At 40.4% G+C, this 25143-nt stretch overlaps 1 protein-coding gene across 1 annotated transcript in view; it reads right to left on the reverse strand.

Moving 5' to 3' along the window:
- Window positions 1-25143, reverse strand: part of LOC130361000 (uncharacterized) — a 166995-nt gene that overhangs the window by 16059 nt on the left and 125793 nt on the right. Inside the window, exons 85-99 of the mRNA XM_056563557.1 lie at window positions 23532-23815; window positions 22042-22313; window positions 21871-21957; window positions 15050-15904; window positions 12593-12843; window positions 10337-10514; window positions 10146-10254; window positions 5784-5875; window positions 5411-5587; window positions 4421-4623; window positions 2918-3062; window positions 2030-2271; window positions 1591-1755; window positions 1267-1394; window positions 440-708 (exon numbers count right to left, since the gene is read on the reverse strand). Coding sequence (XP_056419532.1) covers window positions 440-708; window positions 1267-1394; window positions 1591-1755; window positions 2030-2271; window positions 2918-3062; window positions 4421-4623; window positions 5411-5587; window positions 5784-5875; window positions 10146-10254; window positions 10337-10514; window positions 12593-12843; window positions 15050-15904; window positions 21871-21957; window positions 22042-22313; window positions 23532-23815 — 3457 coding nt within the window. The remainder of the gene's footprint in view (window positions 1-439; window positions 709-1266; window positions 1395-1590; window positions 1756-2029; window positions 2272-2917; window positions 3063-4420; window positions 4624-5410; window positions 5588-5783; window positions 5876-10145; window positions 10255-10336; window positions 10515-12592; window positions 12844-15049; window positions 15905-21870; window positions 21958-22041; window positions 22314-23531; window positions 23816-25143) is intronic.

Raw genomic sequence — 25143 nt, forward strand, 5'->3', positions numbered from 1 at the left:
TACGCAGCACTCCAAAAACTGGTGAAAAACTGTGACTTTCTTCAATCCATGCCCAGCAGCGACGTTTCAATTCATCAATTGAATCATTCTCTGCTTGAGAATGATTCTATTGATGAATTGAAACGTTGCTGCTGGACATGGGTTGAACTAAAGTCACAGTTTTTCATCAGTTTTTGGAGTGCTGCGTAGCTGTTTCCCATGTGAAGTGGACCGTGATCGGGTTCGAACCACTGGCACCGATACACCTTTGCATGTAGTGCTGCTATGCAATTTGTTTGGATATCTATCTATACATCTATCATTTATCTGTAACAGTTGTAGTAACCAATCCTTTTATCTGATCATATACATAGAGTTTAAGTCTACCTATCTATCTATTAATGACAGTTGTAGTGACCAATCCTTTTCTTTCGCATAGAGATAAAAACTTAAAACTTACGGCAGAAAGATGCAGTCCTCCATTCAATGTTCACTCCCTGAGTCCTACATGCATCAACATAGGCTTGGACTACAGCACATAAGGTAGACACCATGCCATTGTATCTGCACATGTCATATACACAGGTCTGGATAAACAGCTCTGGACGGACTAGATTATGGCATGCTTTAAATGTGTCTGTCAGGAGAACATCACACTGGGTCTGAACACTTGGCAATTCAGTGGCTGTACAAGTTGGAGTTAGATCATCTCGTGAATCATCCATGCAACTGCAAGAGAAACAAAACAGATATTTCATTCATTTACTGTTTTCTTTTATTAAAAACCATTACACATAATACTGAAAGTACATAATGCTGAGCTATGGCTTGTAATTATTCTGAAAATGGAGATGAATCAGAAAATATTGTAGCATACAGGCATAGAAAAACACTACGGTCAGTGTAGTGATCCCACAGTGTTGTCCCCACAACAATAGACCGATGGTATAGCAATGAGAAGATTGTCATATTGATTCTAACTCAGCTGCTGAATCCTACCCATTCTTTTGAAACCTCTAAGACATTCAGAACACAAGAAATTGCTTCGCCAATCTTTTCCCAAGACAAGAAATCCCATTTAAAATGTAGTTCAAGGGTAGCTGAAAGGCTAAAATACTAAAGCTCATGTTATCTGTAAATTGAGGAAACTGGAAAGTTTCATTTTACATTCTGATCCATTCTGAATCAGCCAGTTAGTTAAACTTTCCTAAATGTTTGGTGTAAAAATGTACTAACAATAAACAACCAATAAATCATATTGATAATAATATAAATTCTGGTAGTTACTTTTTGTCACTGTCTTCTTCTGATTTCCAGCTGTTACCAAATTGTGTAACATTTGCAGCTAGAAGGCCGTTTGGCATAAGTAAATCATCATTGCCCTGAGCATTGAAGTTACCGCACATACCACACACCTGTAAATAAAACCAAGGGAAAATCAATTACTTAGAAATGTCATACTTGTGGAATCCTCTTAATGGTATATATTCAGTCCGAGTGCCTAGGGCAGCACAAGCTGTAAATATGGCCATATTGATCCATTTATCTGGATTTATAACTATACATTTCTATATTGTGATTATCCCATTGCCAAAAAACACTAGAACTGACCTTGCCAAAGTATGCCTCAGGGAGGACAACCTCTAGATGGTGATTTCCATCAAACTTAACAATCATTCCAAAGTCTGTAGTCACCACAGTGTAAAGACCGACATTTTCAATTGTAATTCCTTTCAAATATTCAGACCATGGTGTTTGGATGCGGGTGTTATCCACCTGTTGTTAACAAAATGCTTTTAGAGCTCTTTTCAACAAGGTCTTATCAATAGTGAGGAGGAAACTGGCTGCAGAGAAGTTAGATATGTGGAAAGACAGATTTATAGAGATAGATGATTGATAGATAGATAGATAGATAGATAGATAGATAGATAGGTGATAGCTACATAGATAGCTATAAATAGATAGAGAGACTGATAGACAGACAGACAGACAGACAGACTGATAGATAGATAAATACTATAGAGTTTTAATAAATAGATGATAATCTTACAAGAGTTCGCCTGTCTTTCTGGAAGGTGATACGTAAATCATAAATATCGATGTAAATCTCTTTCAGGTATGTTGCTGCCCTTTGTCCACGATCCTCTGTTTTTCCTTTGATGGTAAATGGAATAATGCTTCTCTTATTACACACATCTACTAGAATGTAGGTACATGTGCCCATAAAACTGTGTATCACTTTATCAAATGTGTAGAAGTGAGGATCTCCAAAGATATGGCAAGCTGCAACACCTGTAGAAAAATATACATATTGTAAACATACACATCTTCTTCACAGTGGGTACCTACTGCATTACTTTGTCTACTGATCTGTTCTGCTGTATACAGAGCTTTTATATATAGCTAAAGCTTAGTGTATCTGTGGAACAGCATCAGCATGGCAATCATGGATGTGCTATTGGTATCCAATTATTTATAAGTATATCTGCACATGCATGACTAGAGTTGAGCAAACTTTTTAAAAGTTCAACTCAGTCGGCTTGCCAAACTTTTCAAAACAATTTTGTTCATTTTTGTTCTCTGAATAAATACCGGCAATTAAATTAGCCTCAAACACATCTATAACATAGCCTAAGAGCTCTAAAGCCCTGTATAACACTGATAGTGTCCCCTTTCTTTTTGCAGAGACAGCACTATGCCTGACAATCACTCTCAATGCTTCTAAATACATATTTATGTTAAACACAGGTAGAAATGCTATATGTTTGATAAAACCAAGAAAATACATGTTACTTGGCCTTAGTTGACTGTTCTTTGTTCAGTCTATAATTAAAATAATATTATATAATTCTTAATGATAAAAACTGTTCCATCAATAGCTTATATAGACTACATGAATACTTCTAACATTTCATTAGGCTGTCAATAAAATACAAACCTGAGGATTGACATCCCAGCACGCCATCCTCCCGCTGGCATTTTTCTCGGTCTCCGCACTGCCAGTCCTCACAAGTGATGTTATTATTCTTATTGCATGTGCAGCGCTGGGTGCAGTTCTCATGGGTGAACCAACTTTCTCCAAGCTGAAGATAACATTTGAAATAATTAATTTTATAACACAGCAGAAGGAATACTGAGACAATGGCCCAAATCTAAGAAGAGTTGCATAAAAATTAGCACTTTTTGCTGGATCTGTGCCACATGGAGGGTGGGTGGGGGCTGCAGTATGGTTTTGTGATGTCCCAGTATGGGATATGTTCCCACAGTCCTGTCAGGTTGAGTCCCTGTAGGTCCTCGGGGCTCTTCTGCAGTGTTCCCCCATAATGTGAATAGGTTGCATATTAAGTGCAAAGGACCTTTGAAGTGGGTTACATGATTGTTAGTCACATGATAATGTTTGTCACATGTTTAAGTCATATGCTTGTTACAAAGAGAGCACCAGGTGACCCGCAGTTGGCCTATGGGCTCCTTGCTCAGCTCCCCTTTATAAGAGGGGGAGGTACTACAATCTCTCTCTTGTGTTTCACTTTCTGCTGAGGTTAAGTCCAGTCCAGACGTCTCAGGGTCAGTGTCCAGCACATCTGGAGGCCTCAACCTAAATTGCAGCCACAAGTCAGTAAGTCAAGTCATCTTTATCTGCTGTCATCATCTTAAGTCAAGTCAAGTTAATTGTAGTCAGCATGGCCTGCACCTATAGTCTCTTAAGTCAAGCTGTGAGGTCCCCTGTGTTACTGGTCACTTCTCTATGATCCTGGCCAAACTGTATAGACTGTACCATCTGTCTACCTCAGTAAAAGCTACCGTTAACCTTAACCTTAACCTGGACTTGGACTATTATTTGCCCCTGCCTAACCTAGGACTAGGAGTACTACCTTTGGATACTACCTTCGGAAGAAGAGGAAGCACCGCTGAGTCACTTCTGATCCTAGGCCCTGCTAATGATGAAGACGGCAGCCATTTTACTGGAGCCCCTTGCCACGGGGACGAAAACAGGAAGATCCCTGGGCGCAGCTGTATTGCGAAACCCAGTGGCTGCATCCGGCTCCATGAATTCTGTCCAAGTATCCACTGCAGCACAGACTCCGCAGACACCAATGGTTGCAAATAAGTCCCCCGGTAACAGTGGCGAGTCCCATTAACCCCTTAGTGCTCAGCAGTGCTCCCGGGTGGATAGGGGATAACATGTTTGATCGTGGGGGGTCCCAGACCAGCACTGCAGTCTCCTCCTTTAGACATAAATGGAGGGAGTGTGGCAGCTGTGATTGCCAGTAACCTGGCATGGAGCGAAGTTCGCTACGTGCACCAGATGACTAGGGGATAACATGTCTAGCGGCAAGGTACCACTTTAAGAGTGGCATATGAATATGTTGTTCTTGGTTAATTTCCTCCAATAGCTTGCATTCAGCTATATTAAGTATGGCATAGACATATGTAGCCTTACCTGAAAAGAGTTGTTATTTTCATCAGTGCATCCACAGTCACTCTGAGGAACACATCTGTCTCCACTCAGGACATAAGTGTCATTGCAGAAGCAACCTTCTATGGACTCTGCCTTGCATGGTGCCACCGGCTGAGAACTGAAGCAAGTGTCGGGGCATGTTGTACCACAGCTCTTATAATAGCTTCTTGCAGGACAAGAAATTGCTGAAAATTTTTTGACAAGAGATAAATTAAACAAAGAATACACAAATTGGAAGCAATCATCAATAATAAATTTACATAGCTGTCAATGTTGTATAAAATGTATCGGTACCTTAAAATCAAATGTAAAATTTAAGATTTATCTTAAAATAAAATGTAAAATTAAAAATGTATAGTTAATTTTAAAGTGTTGATTAAAACTGGGGGTGGGAAACTAATACAATAAAAAGACCTCTAAACAAATAAAAACTAGAATGTGTTTGGTTGCTAAGGACAACTACTCCACTTGACTGCTCCTTTACACAGGGATTGATAAGGCTGGGTTCACTTACTGTATATCAGGTGTCCAGCATATTTTACCTCCGGAATTGATGCTAGGACTGATCCCATTCATTTGAATGGGACAGTTCAAAATCATCCAGCATCTCAATTTTGACGCTAGATGGTTGGACATGCTGGATGGCACCAGACAAGAGAACACAGCTTGGCGCTGTGCAGAAACAATGGACTCCAGATGCCATACAACTGATAACTTGTCATCGGTTGTGGCATCAGTTGCATCAATATCTAGGCTGAGTGCTGGACATATGTGAACACAGCCTAAATTTCCCCATAGGTTCGCACCAGCACTGTGACATTCATAACAGAAGCAACAACACTGCTGGATCTGTTTTATGGGGTCCATCATGTTCTGGTGTGGTGTCAGTTGTTTTGATGGTAAAATAGTGTCATATTTCTGCTTGCACTCTTAATGATAACAATATTAGCTGTAATATAGATGAATACTTACGGCAGAAGGTGTCTGATCTCCACTCAACACATAGTCCAGCATCCGAGCACTGTTGGGCATATGCTTGCACAGCATAGCATAGGGAATTTGACTCGCCACCAGTGAAGCACATGTCCATTATGCAGTTTTCAAAGAAACGTTGGGGGTTCACAAGAGCATGGCAGTCCTTGAAGATACCTAATCAATAAAAAGACATTCATGTTTTCATTGACTAGAGCAACAGGAACGAAATCTAGATGTATAGTTGATTGTTTGGAAAAAATTAATGCGGTTTTTACATGTCAGAATATTAGCAATAATCGTCAGTGATATAAAAAAAAAATGGGCCAATATGTAATAATATTGTAGAAACCATATACTGTATATGTATTACCTGAAGGATTGTTTATAATGCCACATCTCGTATCCCTGCTATACTCTATTTCAAGATTAGGATCACAGACTTCAAGGTCTTGACTTCCACACCTAGAAAACATGAAATAAAAAACTATTATGTGTGGAAAATATTTGTCAGATAAATCATGTAAATGCATTATTACAGAATTACATTTTCAATTTTCAATTTGTCTGTTGTTTGGAATTAGGCTATGTTCATGCAGCATTTTTTCAGGCATATTTAATTTGTAAAATTTCATCTACATTTTTCAATATTATTGTGCTCTTTGAAAGTCTATGGGAAAGTGGTAGTCTGTGCAGACAAGATTTAAAAAAGGAATTTTTTTTCCATCTGCCTAAATAAGGGACATGTCACATAGAGCACATTAATATTAAAAATTTGGATGCATAATTTCTGCATTTAATGGATGCATTTCTTACTATGAAATATGCCTGAAAATACACTGTGTGAATCAAACCTAAGAGTATCTTAATCTCACACTTCTTTGGGAATATTAATATCTATGACTTACATTGTAATTATCCTTTTTTTTGTCTAGATTTTTTTTCTTCAATTACATTTAGCATACTAACCATTCAACATTTTTAAGGGCTTGTTCATATGAGATGTATCTTATGCCAAACCACGGAGCAGGGATTTTAGACACAAATTTGAAATGTGAATTCTGTAGTGGGCAGTTTCGACACAGGTGGGCTCTATTGAATGGTGCTAGCCCATGTCAACATCATGGCTACATCCACAGCAGGGGCGGACATACCATATGTGCAGCCTGTTCAGCTGCACAGGGGCCCAGGAGCCAGGGGGGCCCAGCCGGAACTGAAACTATTAGCGAGTCAGTGAGTGACAGTCACTCACTGACCGCTGGGGCCAGGCCCGCCTTTAACGCGGGGCAAAAGGGGCAGCTCCCCCAGGCCCTCTCATTCCTGGGGGCCCAAAAGCAGCTAGCCCCTTTTGCCCCACGCGGGGCTCTGGTCATGACAGGCGGGCTAGGAAACAGGCGGGCCAGGCTTAAAAATTTTTGACTGAGGGAGGGGGCCCACCACCACCGCCGCCCGCTACCTTTTTTTTAACTCATTGCTGCCGCCTCCGCCGTCAATCTTCCACAGGCAGCCACTATCCCAGGACCGCTGTGGCTGCCTGGGAAATAGTCACGCCCGCTGACGTGACGTGCGACGTCACGGCGGGCCGCGGGCATCATAGAGATGAAAGGAGCGGAGCAGAGAGGAGTCCTCCACTCCTCTCTATCAGTGATTTACAGCCCCCACACGGCCTCCAGGCTGCAGCGTCACTCACCGCCAGATGGACCGGTATATCATCTGGATTACATGTGAGTTGAGGGGTAGGGGGTTGTTTGGCAGGGGGGTGGGGTGAGGATTGGGGGGGTTGCGATTGTGTGTGGGGTGGGAGGAAGAAATTATGCATGTGAGTGGAGGATAATAATGATTATTATAATCCTCCCCTCACATGTATGTAACATCTCCCCCTCACATGTATAGTCTGATAACCCCCTCACATGTAATCTTATTAGGAGATTATATTTGTGAGGGGACTATAAATGTGAGGAGGGGATTATCAGATTTTACATGTAAGGGGGAGATAATACATATATGTGAGGGGAGGATTATAATAATCCCCTCCTCACCTGTATAATCCCCTCACATATACTCTGATTATGATATTATATATGTGAGGGGATTAAAAATGTGAGGAGGGGATTATCAGATTATACATGTGAGGGAGATATGATAAATATATGTGAGGGGAAGATTATAATAATCCTCTAACGTGTATAATCCCCTCCTGACATGTATAATCCCCTCCTCACATGTATATAATCCCCCCTCACATGTGTATAGTCCCCTCCTCACATGTATAATCCCCCCCTCACATGTGTATAGTCCCCTCCTCACATGTATAATCCCCCCCTCACATGTGTATAGTCCCCTCCTCACATGTATAATCCCCCCCTCACATGTGTATAGTCCCCTCCTCACATGTATATAATCCGCTCCTCACATGTGTATAGTCCCCTCCTCACATGTATATAATCCCCCCTCACATGTGTATAGTCCCCTCCTCACATGTATAATCCCCCCTCACATGTGTATAGTCCCCTCCTCACATGTATATAATCCCCTCCTCACATGTATATAATCCCCTCCTCACATGTATATAATCCCCTCCTCACATGTATAATCCCTCCTCACATGTATAATCCCTCCTCACATGTTTATAATCCCCTCCTCACATGTATAGTCCCCTCCTCACATGTATAGTCCCCTCCTCACATGTATAATCCCCTCCTCACATGTATAATCCCCTCCTCACATGTATAGTCCCCTCTTCACATGTATAATCCCCTCCTCACATGTATAATCCCCTCCTCACATGTATAGTCCCCTCTTCACATGTATAATCCCCCCTCACATGTGTATAATCCCCTCCTCACATGTATAATCTGATTTTGCGATTATAAATGTGAGGAGGAGATTATTAGATTATACATGTGATGGGGAGATGTTACATATATGTGAGTTGAGGATTATAATAATCCCCTGCTCACATGTATAATTCCCTTCTCACATGTATAAGGCTTGGTTCACATTGATGAATCTCCAGAAGCTAGCCCTTTGGGCGGCGCTAGGACCGTGCAGATCTTTTTGCTGATCCGCTCAGAAATGCATTGCTGTCTGGAGAGTTTTCAGTGTGAACCTAGTAATTATAATAGTTATATCCTGTATTATACTCCAGAGCTGTACTCACTATTCTGCTGGTGAGGTCACTGTGTACATACATTACATTACTTATCCTGTACTGATCCTGAGTTATATCCTGTATTATACTCCAGAGCTGTACTCACTATTCTGCTGGTGAGGTCACTGTGTACATTACATTACTTATCCTGTACTGATCCTAAGTTATATCCTGTATTATACTCCAGAGCTGTACTCACTATTCTGCTGGTGAGGTCACTGTGTACATACATTACATTACTTATCCTGTACTGATCCTGAGTTATATCCTGTATTATACTCCAGAGCTGTACTCACTATTCTGCTGGTGAGGTCACTGTGTACATTACATTACTTATCCTGTACTGATCCTAAGTTATATCCTGTATTATACTCCAGAGCTGTACTCACTATTCTGCTGGTGAGGTCACTGTGTACATACATTACATTACTTATCCTGTACTGATCCTGAGTTATATCCTGTATTATACTCCAGAGCTGTACTCACTATTCTGCTGGTGAGGTCACTGTGTACATACATTACATTACTTATCCTGTACTGATCCTGAGTTATATCCTGTATTATACCCCAGAGCTGTACTCACTATTCTGCTGGTGAGATTACTGTGTACATACATTACATTACTTATCCTGTACTGATCCTGAGTTATATCCTGTATTATACTCCAGAGCCGCCATTCATATAACAGAACCTGAGGAGCATCACAACAGTCGAATCTAAAAGTTTCCTTAGGAGACGAGGTGAGTGACCTGCTGCTTCCACCATAAGTAATGTAAAGTGACCCTTCATTTATTGCAATAGTTAGATTTTGCACAATGGGTGCCACCCGTTGTACAAGATGTCACTATTGCGGTGAATGTAGGGTCACTTTACATTACTTATGTACTGATTTATATCCTGTATTATACTCCAGAGCTGTACTCACTATTCACTAGACTGTCCGGGAATGCTGGGAGTTGTAGTTTTGGACCACCTGGAGAAACACTGTTTTGAAAACACCTCCTTAGTCAGTATTTTCCAACCTGGGCTCCTCCAGCTGTTGCAAAACTACAACTTCTAGCATTCCCCGGATAGTCTTTAGCTGTCCAGGCATGCTGGGAGTTTTAGTTCTGCAACAGCTGGAGGCACACAGGTTTGGTAGGTAGGTCCTTAGTCCATTGTTTCCCAACCTGGGTGCCTCCAGCTGTTGCAAAACTATAACTCCCAGCATGCCCAAACAGCCAAAGCCTGTTTGGAAAACACTGGACTAAGGGCCTACCCACCAAATGTTATGTGGCTACCCACCTACCAACCAAACTTATACCTGCCTACCTACCTACCTACCTAGCACCAAACCTTTTACCTGCCTCCCTACCAACTGAACTTACTAACTGCCTATATGTTTTGAAAATGTACTACTTGCCTACCTACTTAGAAAATGTTCTACATACCTAACTAGCAAATGTACTACTTGCAAACGTACTACCCACTTACCTAGCAAACATATTACCTGGGGGGGGGGCCCAGGCATATTCTTTGCACAGGGGCGCTCTGCTGTCTGTGTCCGCCCCTGATCCACAGCATACAACCAGCACATATACTTACACTTTATTGTCTTGGACAACCAGCCAGCTATCTCCAAGTTCTTTTGAATTCAAAGCTAAGCTTCCATCAGGCTTCAAATTGTCATCTGCTGCGTTGCCATTGTAGTTGCCTGAAAGACAGGAATATTGAAAGGTATATGAAACCAGAAGTCAATAGCTTATTTAAACTGTGAGTACAAACGTATGTCTTACCACACAGTCCACAAACTTGGCCCTTCAGTATTGATGGCACGGTAACATCAGTGTAATGGTTACCATCAAACCTCACTTGTAGTCCAAAGTTTGTCTCCAAAATTAAGTAATTTCCACTGAGGTAGACTCTGATTCCACTGTTTAAAGTAATTGGCACGTTTGTTCTCTTTCCATCAACCTAGTGTAACAAACACATAATAAAATACATTAAGCTGGAAAATGACTGACTGTGGTAAGACTCATGGTTCAGGTAGCAAGGTTCCCCGTAACAGGACATTTTCAGGAGGATTCAGACCCCTAAACCGCCATCAACCTATTATCAAAGATGGTAACAGTTTGATAATGTCTTTTATATTCTGCCCAATGCAGCAGAATATATAAGAATATTTCTTAGAAAGCGTGTATACCAAATTCAATTTACTTGTAAAGAGTCAATGAAGTGGTGCCACTCCTCTGAAGAGTCATTCTACTCATTTCAGTAGTAGAATGGTGCAGGCTTCTAAATGGTAGACAGCAAGATTCGGGTGGCGCTGACGGACCCAGAGCAGACACAACGGAAACCATGAAATGGATTCATTGACCAAGATGCAACTTGTTTCACTGCGATGGCTGCAGACAGTTCCCTATTTGATATATCTACATACGCTCATCATTGTTGTGTATGATCTACACAACTACACTGGGTAAGCGGCTTTGATCCATTATACCCCTACCCGACCTCTGATGCTGTTGTATGTTATGGAGCGCTTCTCCCTTCTCTTTTAGATTCTACTCATTTGACCTCCTGGTTTAAGTGATGTCTCTCAGTGTAAGATACATCATCACTAGCCAGTTCCTGCAGCATCTGACAGATGTACAGTAAAGCAAGTCGCATTAAGCATGGCTTCACTAGCACAAGCTTGTCTCTTAGATCTAAGCCAAGCTGTCTACTTGTCTGACGTCAAGAAGCCTAGGAGGATTTTATGGTTCGGTGGACCAAATGCATGCCAACTAGAAACTTTGTTGACTGGAATTAACTGTGCAGAAATGATACCCTGCTATATCTAAAAGATAGACTGTAATATTGCCACACTGATTCCAAGGGTTATACTCTTTGCAGAAACAGGGTATAGAATATGTATACAGTGGTTCCTCATGATAGTATTGAAATGTTTGAAAATATTTTCAACATACGATTATCTTTTCTAGTCCACTCTAACTTGAAATCATACTCAACATACAATAGTACAGGCAGCCCGGATCCAAAATATGCCTTAAAGGCTTCAAGATCTCACTGGTCAGATTTGGCATTTGACTCTTAAAACATCTGTATTAATGAAGTTCATGCACTGATTGGGTGTCTAGTAACACTTCTGGTAAAGTGTGGTACTACATGTTCAGTAATACTTTTCACCTGTGACAGGACGAGCTGCTTCTTTGGACATCAGATGGAGCAGCTTATTTTTTCCCAGTACATTGTGCATACTACAGGACCTTTAAAGTGGTACTCTGCCCCTAGACATCTTATTCCCTATCCAAATGATAGGGAATAAGATGTCTGACCACGGGGGTCCTGCCGCTGGGGACCCCGCGATCTCCCTGCTGCACCCAGCATTAGTTTGGAGTGTTGGGTGCAGCACCGGAGGCTTGTGACGTCATGGCCACACCACTCTTGTGACATCACGGCCAAGCCCCTCAATGCAGGTCAATGGGAGTGGGCGTGACGGATGTCACACCCACTCCCATATACTTGCATTGAGGGGGCATGACCGTGATGTCACCAGCTGGCATGACCATAACATCACAAGCCTTTGCCCTGCATCACCAGTCATCCGGCACAGACCGAAGTTCACTCCATGCACCGAATGTCTGGGGTGCCACAGCCAAGTTTGCGGGGGTCCCCAGCGGCGGGACCCTCATGATTAGACATATTATCCTCTATTCTTTGGATTAGGTATAAGATGTCTAGGGGCATAGTAACACTTTAAGAAGCCTCTATCCTCAAAATAAAGTTGTGTACAGCTTCCAGCAGCTCTTCCTGACTTTTATAGGAAAGTTACAGTGAAGTCCAATATTTTTTCTTATTTTTGTTTATATTTTTGGGGCTTCAGAACCAATTATCAGTTTTCCATTGAATTCTGGTCTGAAGATACAATTTCAACATACAATAGTTGTCCCAAACCAATTAATATTGTAACTTAAGGGACCACTGTAAATATTTTAAATATTATTTAAAGTACCACAATAGATGAAATATGTGTTTAAGAGATAACTTACATTTAACTTTTTGTTCTTCAGCATTGTAAAATTAGTGTTGTACACTTCTACGTGCACTGACTGCACATATGATACTTTAGTGTTGGAGCCTCTGTGCTCATTGGTGGTATAGACATGGAAGTATGGAAGTCCACTGGATAATGCATTGCACAGGTTGGTGAGTGTGTAGCTGCAGTTCCCCATGTAATGATGAACTGCGCCATCAAACGTATTGTAGTGGGGATCTCCAGAGGCACTGCAGATTGCAATAGCTGCAATAAAACACATACATGTAAAGATGGTGATCTTGTGATAAAGAGCTTAAAGAACTTATTATGTTTCAACTATGTATAACAAAAGTTTAGATTGAATTATAGACACCTAAGTTTTCCTTGGAGATTTACATTTAAATTTCAGACGCCGCAACTTAGATCGTGTTGTCTAAAGGGTTAACGCTGGGCATCGGCCCGAAGGCCAATGGCCGGCATTAACCCTGGGTCCTGGCAGCTGATAGAAGTCAGGACCCACTGGGTATAAAGTGTGTGCATCTCATGAGCATGTTTCAAACACCAGTAACGGGACCAGGGCATACTTGTACACCCTGTGTTTTAAGTTTGCAAGGGTGTACCCACACGCCTTGCGTCTTTAACAGGTTTCCTGCTTCGAGCAAGGGAGAGTAACAAACCATGAAGAGAAGCACAAAGCTAGGCACTTCTTCCTGCTTGTTTCTGTTATCAGTGGGGGTCTAATCACCCATACCTGAAGGATCACAACTTCAGACATGTCTCTATCACATGTCTGAAGTTTTTTCAAATGATAGTAAAGCCTAATTTTAACCCCTTAAGGACTCAGCATTTTTCCGTTTTTGCATTTTCATTTTTTCCTCATCACCTTCCAAAAATCATAACTCTTTCAATTTTGCGCCTAAAAATCCATATTATGGCATATTTTTTTCGCCACTAATTCTACTTTGCAGTGACATTAGTCATTTTACCAAAAAATCCACGGTGAAACAGAAAAAAAATCATTGTGGGACAAAATTGAAGAAAAAATTTCATTTTGTAAATGTTGGGGTCTTCCGTTTCTACGCAGTGCATTTTTCGGTAAAAATAACACCTTATCTTTATTCTGTAGGTCCATATAGTTAAAATGATACCCTACTTATATAGGTTGGATATTGTCGTACTTCGGAAAAAAAATCATAACTACATGCAGGAAAATGTATATGTTAAAAATTCTCATCTTCTAACCCCTATAACTTTTTTTTTTCCACGTACGGGCCGGTATGAGGACTCATTTTTTGCGCCATGTTCTGAAGTTTTTATCAGTACCATTTTTGTATTGAACGCCATTGACCGTGCAATTTAATTACCAATATATTTTTATAGTTCGGACATTTTCGCACGCGGCGATACCACATATGTTTATTTTTATTTACACAGTTTTTTTTTTAAATGGGAAAAGGGGGGTGATTCAAACTTTTAATAGGGAAGGGGTTAAATGACCTTTGTTAACTTTTTTTTTCACTTTTTTTTTGCAGTGTTATAGCTCCCATAGGGACCTATAACACTGCACACACTGATCTCCTATGCTGATCCCTGCAAAGCCATAGCTCAGGCTTGGAGCAATCAATCGACGATTGGACGCCATGGAGAGAGGTAAGGAGAGCTCCGCCTGCGTCCCAGCTGATCGGAACATCGCAATTTTAACGCGATGTCCCGATCAGCCTGACTGAGCTGCAGGGAATGTTTACTTTCGTTTCCTGACACGGCGATCAACTTTGATCGCCGCGTCTGAAGGGTTAATAGCGCACCGCACTGCGATCATTGCCGCGCACCGCACCGCACCGCACTGCGATCATTAGCCACGGGTCCCGGCTGTTGTTAGAGGCCAGGCCCGACCCGCTATAACGCGGGGCCATGCCGTGGCCCTGCGTTATAGATCGGGAGCGGACTCATGATGTAGCAGTACGTCATGAGTCCTTAAGGGGTTAAAAGAAAAATTTACAGCCTGTTTACCTGCACTAAACACAATACACTGGGTTATATTGCAGTTGAACCAGGAATAAAGTGAGGTAAAACTTACCCGGATCTGTGGTCCGGTAGTGGAGATAGACCTGTTATTAACCAGCATTGTTAATATGTTGCTTACTCAGCTTTCCTGCCCCCATATCAGGTCCCGTCTCTATTTTGCAAAGCTGGCGATTAACATATTTGAAATGCCAGCTAATAACGGGTCTATCTCAGAACCGTATTGCAGATCCAGGTAAGTTATATCTCATTTTTATTTGGTTAAACCACACTATAACCCTGTGTATTGGGGTTTAGTGTAAATGAACCAGCTGTCAGTTTTACTTTAAATTGTAAAATTTTACAGTATGCTATTTCAGAGAATCATTGAATTATTACATTTTAGAAACAAATATTGTTTTTCAAATCCCTAAGATTAGGCATGCTTTCCCAAACTTCTTGTACTTACTGTCTGGTGTTTTTGTAGTAGTAGTAGGGGTTGGGGTGGTGGTGGTGGTGGTGTCAGTAGTAGTAGTCGTAGTCATAATTTTTGTTGTTGGAGTTGATGTTATTGGAGTTGTTGCTGGTGTTGTTGTTTGAATTGTTGTTGGTGTTGTGGTAATACTTGGAGTTGCAGCACTGGTGGTGATAGTGCTAGTCCTTATTGTTGAAGTTGTTGGATCTGCTGTTGGAGTTGTTGTTGGGTTGGTTATTATTGAAGTTGTTGTTGGTGCTGTGGTAGTACTTGTAGTTGGAGCACTGGTGGCAGTAGTCCTTATTGTTGGAGTTGTTGGATCTGCTGTTGGAGTTGTTGGGTTGGTTATTATTGAAGATGTTGTTGGTGCTGTGGTAGTACTTGTAGTTGGAGCACTGGTGGCAGTAGTACTTATTGTTGGAGTTGTTGGATCTGCTATTGGAGTTGTTGTTGGGTTGGTTATTATTGAAGTTGTTGTTGGTGCTGTGGTAGTACTTGTAGTTGGAGCAATGGCAGTAGTACTTATTGTTGGAGTTGTTGGATCTGCTGTTGGAGTTGTTGGGTTGGTTATTATTGAAGTTGTTGGTGGTGCTGTTGTAGTACTTGTACTTGGAGCAATGGCAGTAGTACTTATTGTTGGAGTTGTTGGATCTGCTGTTGGAGTTGTTGTTGGGTTGGTTATTATTGAAGTTGTTGTTGGTGCTGTGGTAGTACTTATACTTGGAGCACTGGTGGCAGTAGTACTTATTGTTGGAGTTGTTGGATCTGCTGTTGGAGTTGTTGTTTGTGTGGATGTTATTGGAGATGTTGGTGCTGTGGTAGTTCTTTTAGTTGTAGCAGTGGTCACATCTAAAAAAGAAAGTACAGTATATAATGTTAATTATCCCGTACGGTGAACGGCGAAAACATAAAAAAGGTCAAAAAATGCTGCTTTTTGTCACATTTTATTCCCAAAATTTTTTTTATAAAAAATTATCTAAAAGTTTTATATCTGCAAATGTGATATCAATAAAAAGTACAGATGATGGCGCAAAAAATTAGTCCTCATACCGCCCTATATATGGAAACTATGAAAGTTATAGGTGATCAAAATAGGGTGATTTTAGATTGCTGATTTTGCACAAAAAGTTTTCGATTTTTTTTAAGCAGTAGAAAAATATAAAAGTATCTAGCATTGGTAATCATTTTAATCGTATTGACCCACAGAATAAATAACACATGTCATTTTTACCGAAAATTTTACAGTGTGAAAATGAAACCCTCCAAAATGTACTCCCTAAAAAAAATATTTTTGTGGGGTTTGCCGTACATTTTATGGTAAACTTAGAGGTTTCATTACAAAGTACAATTGGTCATGCAAAAAACAAGCCCTTATATGGGTCTGTATATGAAAATATAAAAGAGTTATGGATTTTAGAAGGCGAGGAGGAAAAAACGAAAATGCAAAAATAAAATGGGCTTGGTCCTTAAGGACCAAGCCCATTTTCACCTTAACTCCTTAATGACGAAGGACATATATTTATATCAAGCACCGGCTCTCACAATATACTGCGGGGTCATGCAGTGACCCTGCATCATATTGCAGCGGTACCTGCGCCCATCAACGGCCGGGACCCGCAGCTAATGCAGGACATCACCGATCACGGTGATGCCCTGTATTAACCCTTCAGACGCGGTCAAAGTTGACCGCCGCTTCTGAGGCGAAAGTGAAACTATCCCGGCTGCTTAGTCGGGCTGTTCGGGACTGCGACATCCCGAACAGCTTACAGGACACCGGGAGGGACCCTACCTGCCTCCACAGTGTAAGATCGGTGAATGACTGCTCCGTGCCAAAGATCCAGGCAGGAGCAGTCAAGCACCAATAACACTGGCCACAGGCATGTTAATACATGCCAGTGATCTGTGTAAAAGATCAGTGTATGTAATGTTGTAGGCCCCTATGGGAGCTATAACATTGCAAAAAAAAAGTTTTAAAAAAGTGTTAATGAAGATCATTTAACCCCTTCGCCAATAAAAGTTTGAATCACCCCCCTTTCCCCATTAAAAAAATAAAACAGTGTAAATAAAAATAAACGTATGTTTTATTGGCACGTGCGTAAATGTCCTAACTATAAAAATATATTGTTAATTAAACCACAGAGTCAATGGCGTACACGTTAAAAAAATTCCAAATGTATTTTTGGTCACTTTTTATACCATTAAAAAATGAATAAAAAGTGATCAAAAAGTCCGATCAAAACAAAAATGGTACCGAGAAGAACTTCAGATCAAGGTGCAAAAAATGATTCCTAATAACGCCCTGTACATGGAAAAATTAAAAAGTTATAAGGGTCAGAAGAGGACATTTTTAAACATATAAATTTTCCTGCATGTAGTTATGATTTCTTCCAGAAGTACGACAAAATTAAACCTATATAAGTAGGGTATCATTTTAACCTTATGGACCTACAGAATAATTATAAGGTGTAATTTTTACAGAAATATGCACTAGAAACGGAAGCCCCCAAAAGTTACAAAATGGCGTTTTTTCTTCGATTTTGTTGCACAATGATTTTGGGTAAAATGACTGTTGTCACTGCAAAGTAGAATTGGTGATGCAAAAAATAAGCCATAATATGGATTTTTAGGTGGAAAATTGAAAGGGTTATGATTTTTAAAAGGTTCTTAAGGGGTTAAGGACCAGAGTGTTTTTTGCACATCTGACCACTGTCATAACTCTGGGATGCTTGCACTTTTCATTCAAATTCCGAGATAGTTTTTTCGTGACATATTCTACTTTATGTTAGTGGTAAATTCTCGTCGATACTTGCATCCTTTCTTGGTGAAAAATTCCAAAATGTTATGAAAAAGTTAAAAATTTAGCATTTTTCTAACTTTGAAGCTCTCTGCTTGTAAGGAAAACAGACATGCTTAATAAATGATATATTGATTAACATATACAATATGTCTACTTTATGTTTGCATCATAAAGTTGACATGTTTTTACTTTTGGAAGACATCAGAGGGCTTCAAAGTTCAGCAGCAATTTTCACATTTTTCACAAAATTTTCAAAATCGGAATTTTTCAGGGACCAGTTCAGTTTTGAAGTGGATTTGATGGGCCTTTATATTAGAAATACCCCATAAATGACCCCAATATAAAAACTGCACCCCTCAAAGTATTCAAAATGACATTCATAAAGTATGTTAACCCTTTAGTTGTTTCACAAAAATAGCAGCAAAGTGGAGGAGAAAATTCAGAATCTTCATTTTTTACACTCGCATGTTCTTATAGACCCAGTTTTTGAATTTTTACAAGGGGTAATAGGAGAAAAATTACCCAAAATTTGTAACCCAATTTCTCTCGAGTAAAGTGAAGTGTTCCACGGCTGCAGATGATGGTCTCAGAAGGGAAGGAGCAACAATGGAATTTTGGAGAGTAAATTTTGCTGAAATGGTTTTTGGGGGGCCTGTCGCATTTAAGAAGCCCCTATTGTGGCAGAACAGCAAAAAAAAACTCCCACATGGCATACTATTTTGGAAACTACACTGCTCAAGTCATGTAACAAGGGGTCCAGTGAGCCTTAACACCCCACAGGTGTTTGACGACTTTTCGTTAAAGTCGGATGTGTAAATGAAAAAAAAAATCACTAAAGTGTTTTTTTCCCCCAAATTTACCATTTTTACAAAGGGTAATGGGAGAAAATGCCCCCCAAAATTTGTTACTCCATCTCTTCTGAGTATGGAAATACCCCATGTTAGGATATAAAATGCTCTGCGGGCGAACTACAATGCTCAGAAGAGAAGGAGCAACAATGGGATTTTGGAAAGCAAATTTTGCTGAAATGGTGTTTGGGGGGAATTTCCCATTTAGGAAACCCCTATGGTGCCAGAACAGCAAAAAACAAAACAAAAAAAAAACACATGGCCACTATTTTGGAAACTACACTTTTCACTAAAATGCTCGTTTTCCGCCAAATGTAAAATTTTTACAAGGGGTAATAGGAGAAAATGTCCCCAAAATTTGCAATTCCATTTTTTCTGAGTATGGAAATATAACATGTGTGGACGTCAAGTGCTCTGCTGGCGCACTACAATGCTAATAAGAGGAGGAGCGCCATTGAGCTTTTGGAGAGAGAATTTGTTTGGAATAGAAGTCAGGGGCCATGAGCATTTACAAAGCCCCCTGTGGTGCCAGAACAGTGGACCCCCCCCCACATGTGACCCCATTTTGGAAACAACCCCCTTACAGAATTTAATAAGGGGTGCAGTGAGTATTTACAGCCCACTGGCGTTTGACAGATCTTTGGTAAAGTGTGCTGTAGAAATGATTTTTTTTTATTTTTTTTTACACTAACAGGCTGGGATAGACCCCAACTTTTCCTTTTCACAAAGGGTAAATGGAGAAAAAAAAATTGTAATGCAATTGCTCCCGAGTACGGAAATATTCCATTTGTGGCCCTACACTGTTTCCTTGAAATACGACAGGGCTCCGAAGTGAGAGAGCGACATGCGTATTTGAGAACTAAATTAGGACAAAGGGGCATTCTACACCAGTGATTCCCAAACAGGGTGTCTCCAGCTGTTGCCAAACTCCCAGCATGCCTGGACAGTCAGTGGCTGTCCAGAAATGCTGGGAGTTGTTGTTTTGCAACAGCTGGAGGCTCCGTTTTGGAAACACTACCGTACGATATGTTTTCATTTTTATTGGGGGGGGGGGACAGTGTAAGGGGGTGTATATGTAGTGTTTTACCCTTTATTATGTGTTAGTGTAGTGTAGTGTTTTTAGGGTACATTCCCACTGGCGGGGGTTTATGGTGAGTTTCCCGCTTGGAGTTTGCAGTGTGGCGGAGCTCAAACTTGAAGCAGGAAACTCACTGTAAACCTGCCCGTGTGAATGTACCCTGTATATTCACATGAGGGGGGGGGGGGTGCAAACCTCCAGCTGTTGCAAAACCACAACTCCGAATGTGCACTGACAGACCGTGCATGCTGGGAGTTGTACTTTTGCAACAGCTGGAGGCACACTAGTTGGAAAACTTTGTTAGGTTTTGTTACCTAACTCAGTATTTTCCAACCAGTGTGCCTCCAGCAAAACTACAACAAAAACTGCAAAACTACAACTCCCAGCATGTACTGATCGCCGAAGGGCATGCTGGGAGATGTTGTTATACAAAAGCTGGAGGTACGTAACTACAACTCCCAACAAGTACTGACCGCCGAACGGCATGCTTGGAGATATAGTTATGCAACAGCTGGAGGCAAGCAACTACAATTCCCAGTATGGTGAGACAGCCGTTTGCTGTTCGTGCATGCTGGGAGTTGTAGTTTGGAAAGATTTAGAGGGCCAACATTTAGAAACCACCGCACAATAATCTCCAAACTGTGGCCCTCAAAATATTGCAAAACTACAAATCCCAGCATGCCCAAACAGCAAACAACTGTCTGGGCATGCTGGGAGTTATTAACAACACTTCATGAAGCTAATATAATTATTTATTAAAGTCTTAAAAACCTTATTACAGCATCATTTTCAAAGCACTAGTTACATTAAAGAAACAAAAGTATAATTCTCCAGTGATGAAAACCTGTATATCTCTATGCAGCGGTTCATCGGGGGATTTTTATATACAGTAAAAAGATAATACAACAAGATCAGGGATTCTTCAGAAAGTATACAAATATACGGAACTAAGTATAGATAGAATGCATAAATCTAATAAGATATGCAACAATGACAATAGCTGGACAATCACAGGAGAAAAAGAAAAGATAACATGAAGCACTTGGTGTGCCCCTGATTGAGGGCCTTGAAGCTTTGCTTGTAGCATATTTTTCTGGCTGTAGATCCTGTCGATACTATTGAATAGGACTATTAGATGACATTACCCTCAAACAGATCAGATAATCCAAGGTTGGCTATATATCTCAACCAGATTGTATCCACAGGCCCCACCAAATGTGTGGGAGCCAAAATACAGTATATTAAATCTTAAGGAAACTCAGTGGTCCTCTAGGACAAAGAGATGTCCCCTGTGCGATACAGTTATTATTAATGTCCAAAAATTACATCCACACCAAAAAGGTTAAGAGTGATGCAGATCTCATTTACTCCTCTTGCCATATACAAAACAAATCCCTGATCCACAAGACTGAAGATATGCGACACCACAGCCTCCGATCCAGTTTGGTAAATTTAAGCTATCGATTGGGGATTGGTGGTGTCTTGGACAGCCCCTTACCCTCTCATTTTCCGGGTCACTGGAGACCTGTATGACCAGGATTTGCCACAGATCGCCAGCATCATATGACATGGGAGGATCTCAGGACGGGGTGTCTGCGGTCCGGTCCCCGTCTGATGAGTGGCGGGGACCGAAATTCCCATGGACGTACAGCTACGCCCTGGGTCCTTAAGTACCAGGGTGTCAGGACGTACCTGTACGCCCTGGGTCCCTAAGTGGTTAAGGAAGCTTCTGTCCTCGACATAGAAATGATTTATAGCGTTCATTAGCAATTTCAGATTTATCTAAGGAAGGACTTAGCTTATTTATTGTCCTTATTTTCCATGTTTTCTTATTTTGGGTTAACAGTTTAGGGGTATTGGGATCAATTACTAAATACAAGATGTACAGTCTTAATTACAGTGTTTTTAACCTCTTTTATGTCCTGGAACAGATAAATATTGTAATCTGATTGACCACCATATTAGAAAATCAATCGTTTTGGATACATTTGCATAATCTGCTTAAAGCACATGTACACCTTATACTACAGATAATAGAGCAGAATATTTCCAAACAAAGGACATCCTTATTTCGCAATGCCGAGACCCATACCTGGAACAACTGGAGCAGTAGAAGTGGAAAGGCTTTGGGTTGGTGCAGTAGATGGCCTAGGTGGAGTTGTTGATGGTCTATTTGGATCTGTAAAAAAACATAATGTTCTCTGTTTGAATCCAAGATCAATATTTCCCACCCTTTGCCCCTTAAAAAAAGTAGGTCTCTTACCACAAATAGTGTTGTTTTTCCAGTCTCCCAAATCCACTCCTAGAGCTTCACATGCTGCAGCATATGATGAAAGGACACTACAAATCAGATCATCACTTCCACCAGTGACACACTGATCAAAGATACAGCTCTCAAAATACTTGTGGGGACGAAGGACGGAATGGCAAGGTCTGAAAGGTCCATCACTTTGTCTGATAATCCAACATTTCTGTGAAGCTTCTTGCTCTAGAAGTGGAGGACAGGGTGGTGGAGGCGGAGGAGTGGAATCACATCTAAAAAATAAACAAATCAACATAATTTTCTGCAAAAATGAATCTATGGCAAAAAAGACAGGTTTTAGCCTGGTTGGTCTTGTGTTTGGAGTTATTTTACAAATGTAGTTTATCTATGATAAATAGTGCAAAGAACAGAGACAATGGTTCACAGTTAATTTCGATAACATGGTGTAACCATTGCTTCCATCCATCTTTATATTTATTAATACAGATAAGTTATGTCAGGATATTATATTAAAGCATATCTGTCAGAGCCCACAAAAAATAAAATATGTCTGACCATGTACATGTAATTTTTATTCCTCTATCATCTATATATATATTTAGCTCACAATGTTAGAAATCCTCTCAGAGGAAGAGGGCATGTCCCTCCTTTAGGTGTTGGGAGGTGATTGGTGTGTCTGCTCATGCAGCCTTGTCCATGAGTCATCTTTTGTCCATGACTCAGCCTCTTATCAGCTGCTGTATATTCCAGTGGGAGTTGTGAAGTTCTTTCCTGTCTGACCACAGTGCTTTCTACTGATACCTCTGTCCATGTCAGGAACTGTCCAGAGCAGGAGAGTTTTGCCAGGTACTGATAAGTACTGGAAGGATTAAGATTTTTTTTTAAATAGAAGTAATTTAAAAATGTGTTTAACTTTCTGGCACCAGTTGATTTTAAAACATTTGTTTTCTACCGGAGTAAACCTTTAAGTCTGCCTGTCAGTGTTCTGTTACTGTCAGTACTGGCAGGCTGCCTGTTAGATCTTGGATCTAGAAGGGTCTAGTAGTCTAGTAGTCTCACATACACATATGAAGTGAATTTTTTGATTGCTGGCTACCCAGACAACTCCTTGCTGATAGAAGGAGCCCTCTTCCTCTGCTCAACCACCTACAGATGCCCCGATCACTATTGATTTGTGACATTTAGGGGGTTAAATGGTAATAATCAGAGCTAGCTCTGATTCTGGCTATTGCAGCAAGAGCGTGTCTGTATGTTACACCCAGCTAGTGCTGCAAATGGTGGCAGCACAATCCCTGAGCCACACCATCCATATAATATGATTGTTTGTCAAGTCCTGGTAAATGAATTGAACTGTGATCAATGAACAGTTAAGTAATTTTTTGGTAAGGGGTTAAATTAAACAATTACTAGTGCTAACAAAGCTTTCAGAGGATAAGTTTTGTGTACTGAAAAATGTTACGTTGTGACAAGATTCTTGTGGAGATACTCACGGCCATCCATTATCTGGTACTCTCCAACTGTTTCCGAAGTCATTAACACTGGTTACAATGCTGCCATCAGGAGTCGTGAAGTCATCATGAGAGTTATCATTGTAGGTGCCACACAAACCACATAGTGCTCCCTTGTAATTCTCTTTCACTCTCACAAACAATTCATGGTCACCATTAAACTGAAGTTCAAGGCCAAAGTCTGTAGTGACTGTAACATACTGGCCCTTCTGGGTGACAATTATGTTGGATTCATTCACAGGCAGGATGACAGCCACATTATTAACCTGAAAAAAACAATGGAAGAGCAGATGATTTATGTAGACTGTGGAAAAATAGATTAGTCGAATTACAGTAAACTGGAAAAGTAGACTTCTTCACCCCTTTAGGACCCAAAAATGTTCCACTATTTTCAGAATTAACTTTCTTGTTGCTTCGCCACAGCAATTTTTTTTGCAGGACATGATGTCGTTTTTTCACAAACATGGGGTACATTACGCTACTAATTATTATTTCATTTTGTCATTTATTTTTAGGGATACAAGCAAAAAAAAAAAAAAAAAGAACATTAACATAAAAAAAAAATAAACATTACTCAATGCTGACCTGTAAATAAGTGTATATATTTCTAGTGTATTTTGTGATGGGTATTATAATGATAAATGTGAGAGAACTCTAGTGAATATTTTTTAATATTTTTGTAATACTAAAGGGACTTTTTAATACATACTTCTGCATGCCAGCATATTGTACCTGTACATGGAAATATGCATCAAAATGTAATGGCGGACATCCATGATCCCGCGGATGTCCACCATTAACCCCTCAGATGCCGTGATCAATACAGATCACGGCATCTGCAGCATCGCGGCATCCACTTAATTGGATGACCGGATCGCCCGCAGCGCTGCCGCGGCGATTCGATCATCCGGCAAGGCAGCCGAAGGTCCCCTCACCTGCCTCCACTGTCTTCCGGGAGTCTTCTGCTCTGATCTGCCTTCCCGCAGACCAGAGCAGAAGATGACCGATAACCCTGATCAGTGCTATGTCCTATACATAGCACTGAACAGGATTAGCAATTGAATGATTGCTTTAAATAGTCCCCTATGGGGACTATTAAAGTGTAAAAGTAAAAGTAAAAAAAATAAAGTAAAAAAAAATGTGAAAAACCCCCTCCCCCAATAAAAACGTAAATTGCCTAATTTTCCCCATTTCACCCCCAAAAAAGTGTTAAAAAAATATATTTTATATACATATTTGGTATTTCCGCATGCGTAAATATCTGAACTATTAAAATAAAATGTTAATGATACCATACGGTGAACGGCGTGAACGTAAAAAAAAAAAGTTGAAAATAGCTGCTTTTTTATAACATTTTATTCCCAAAAAAATTAATAAAAATGTATTAAAAGTTTTATATAAGCAAACATAGTATCAATAAAAAGTAAAGATCACGGCGCAAAAAATGAGCCCTCATACCGCCGCTTATACGGAAAAATGAAAAAGTTATAGGTCTTCAAAATAGGGGAATCTTAAACGTACTAATTTGGTTAAAAAGTTTGTGATTTTTTTTAAGCGCAACAGTAATAGAAAAGTATATTATCATGGGTATAAT

Source organism: Hyla sarda, chromosome 3 (assembly GCF_029499605.1).
Source record: "Hyla sarda isolate aHylSar1 chromosome 3, aHylSar1.hap1, whole genome shotgun sequence".
In the NCBI taxonomy this organism is placed as follows: domain Eukaryota; kingdom Metazoa; phylum Chordata; class Amphibia; order Anura; family Hylidae; genus Hyla; species Hyla sarda.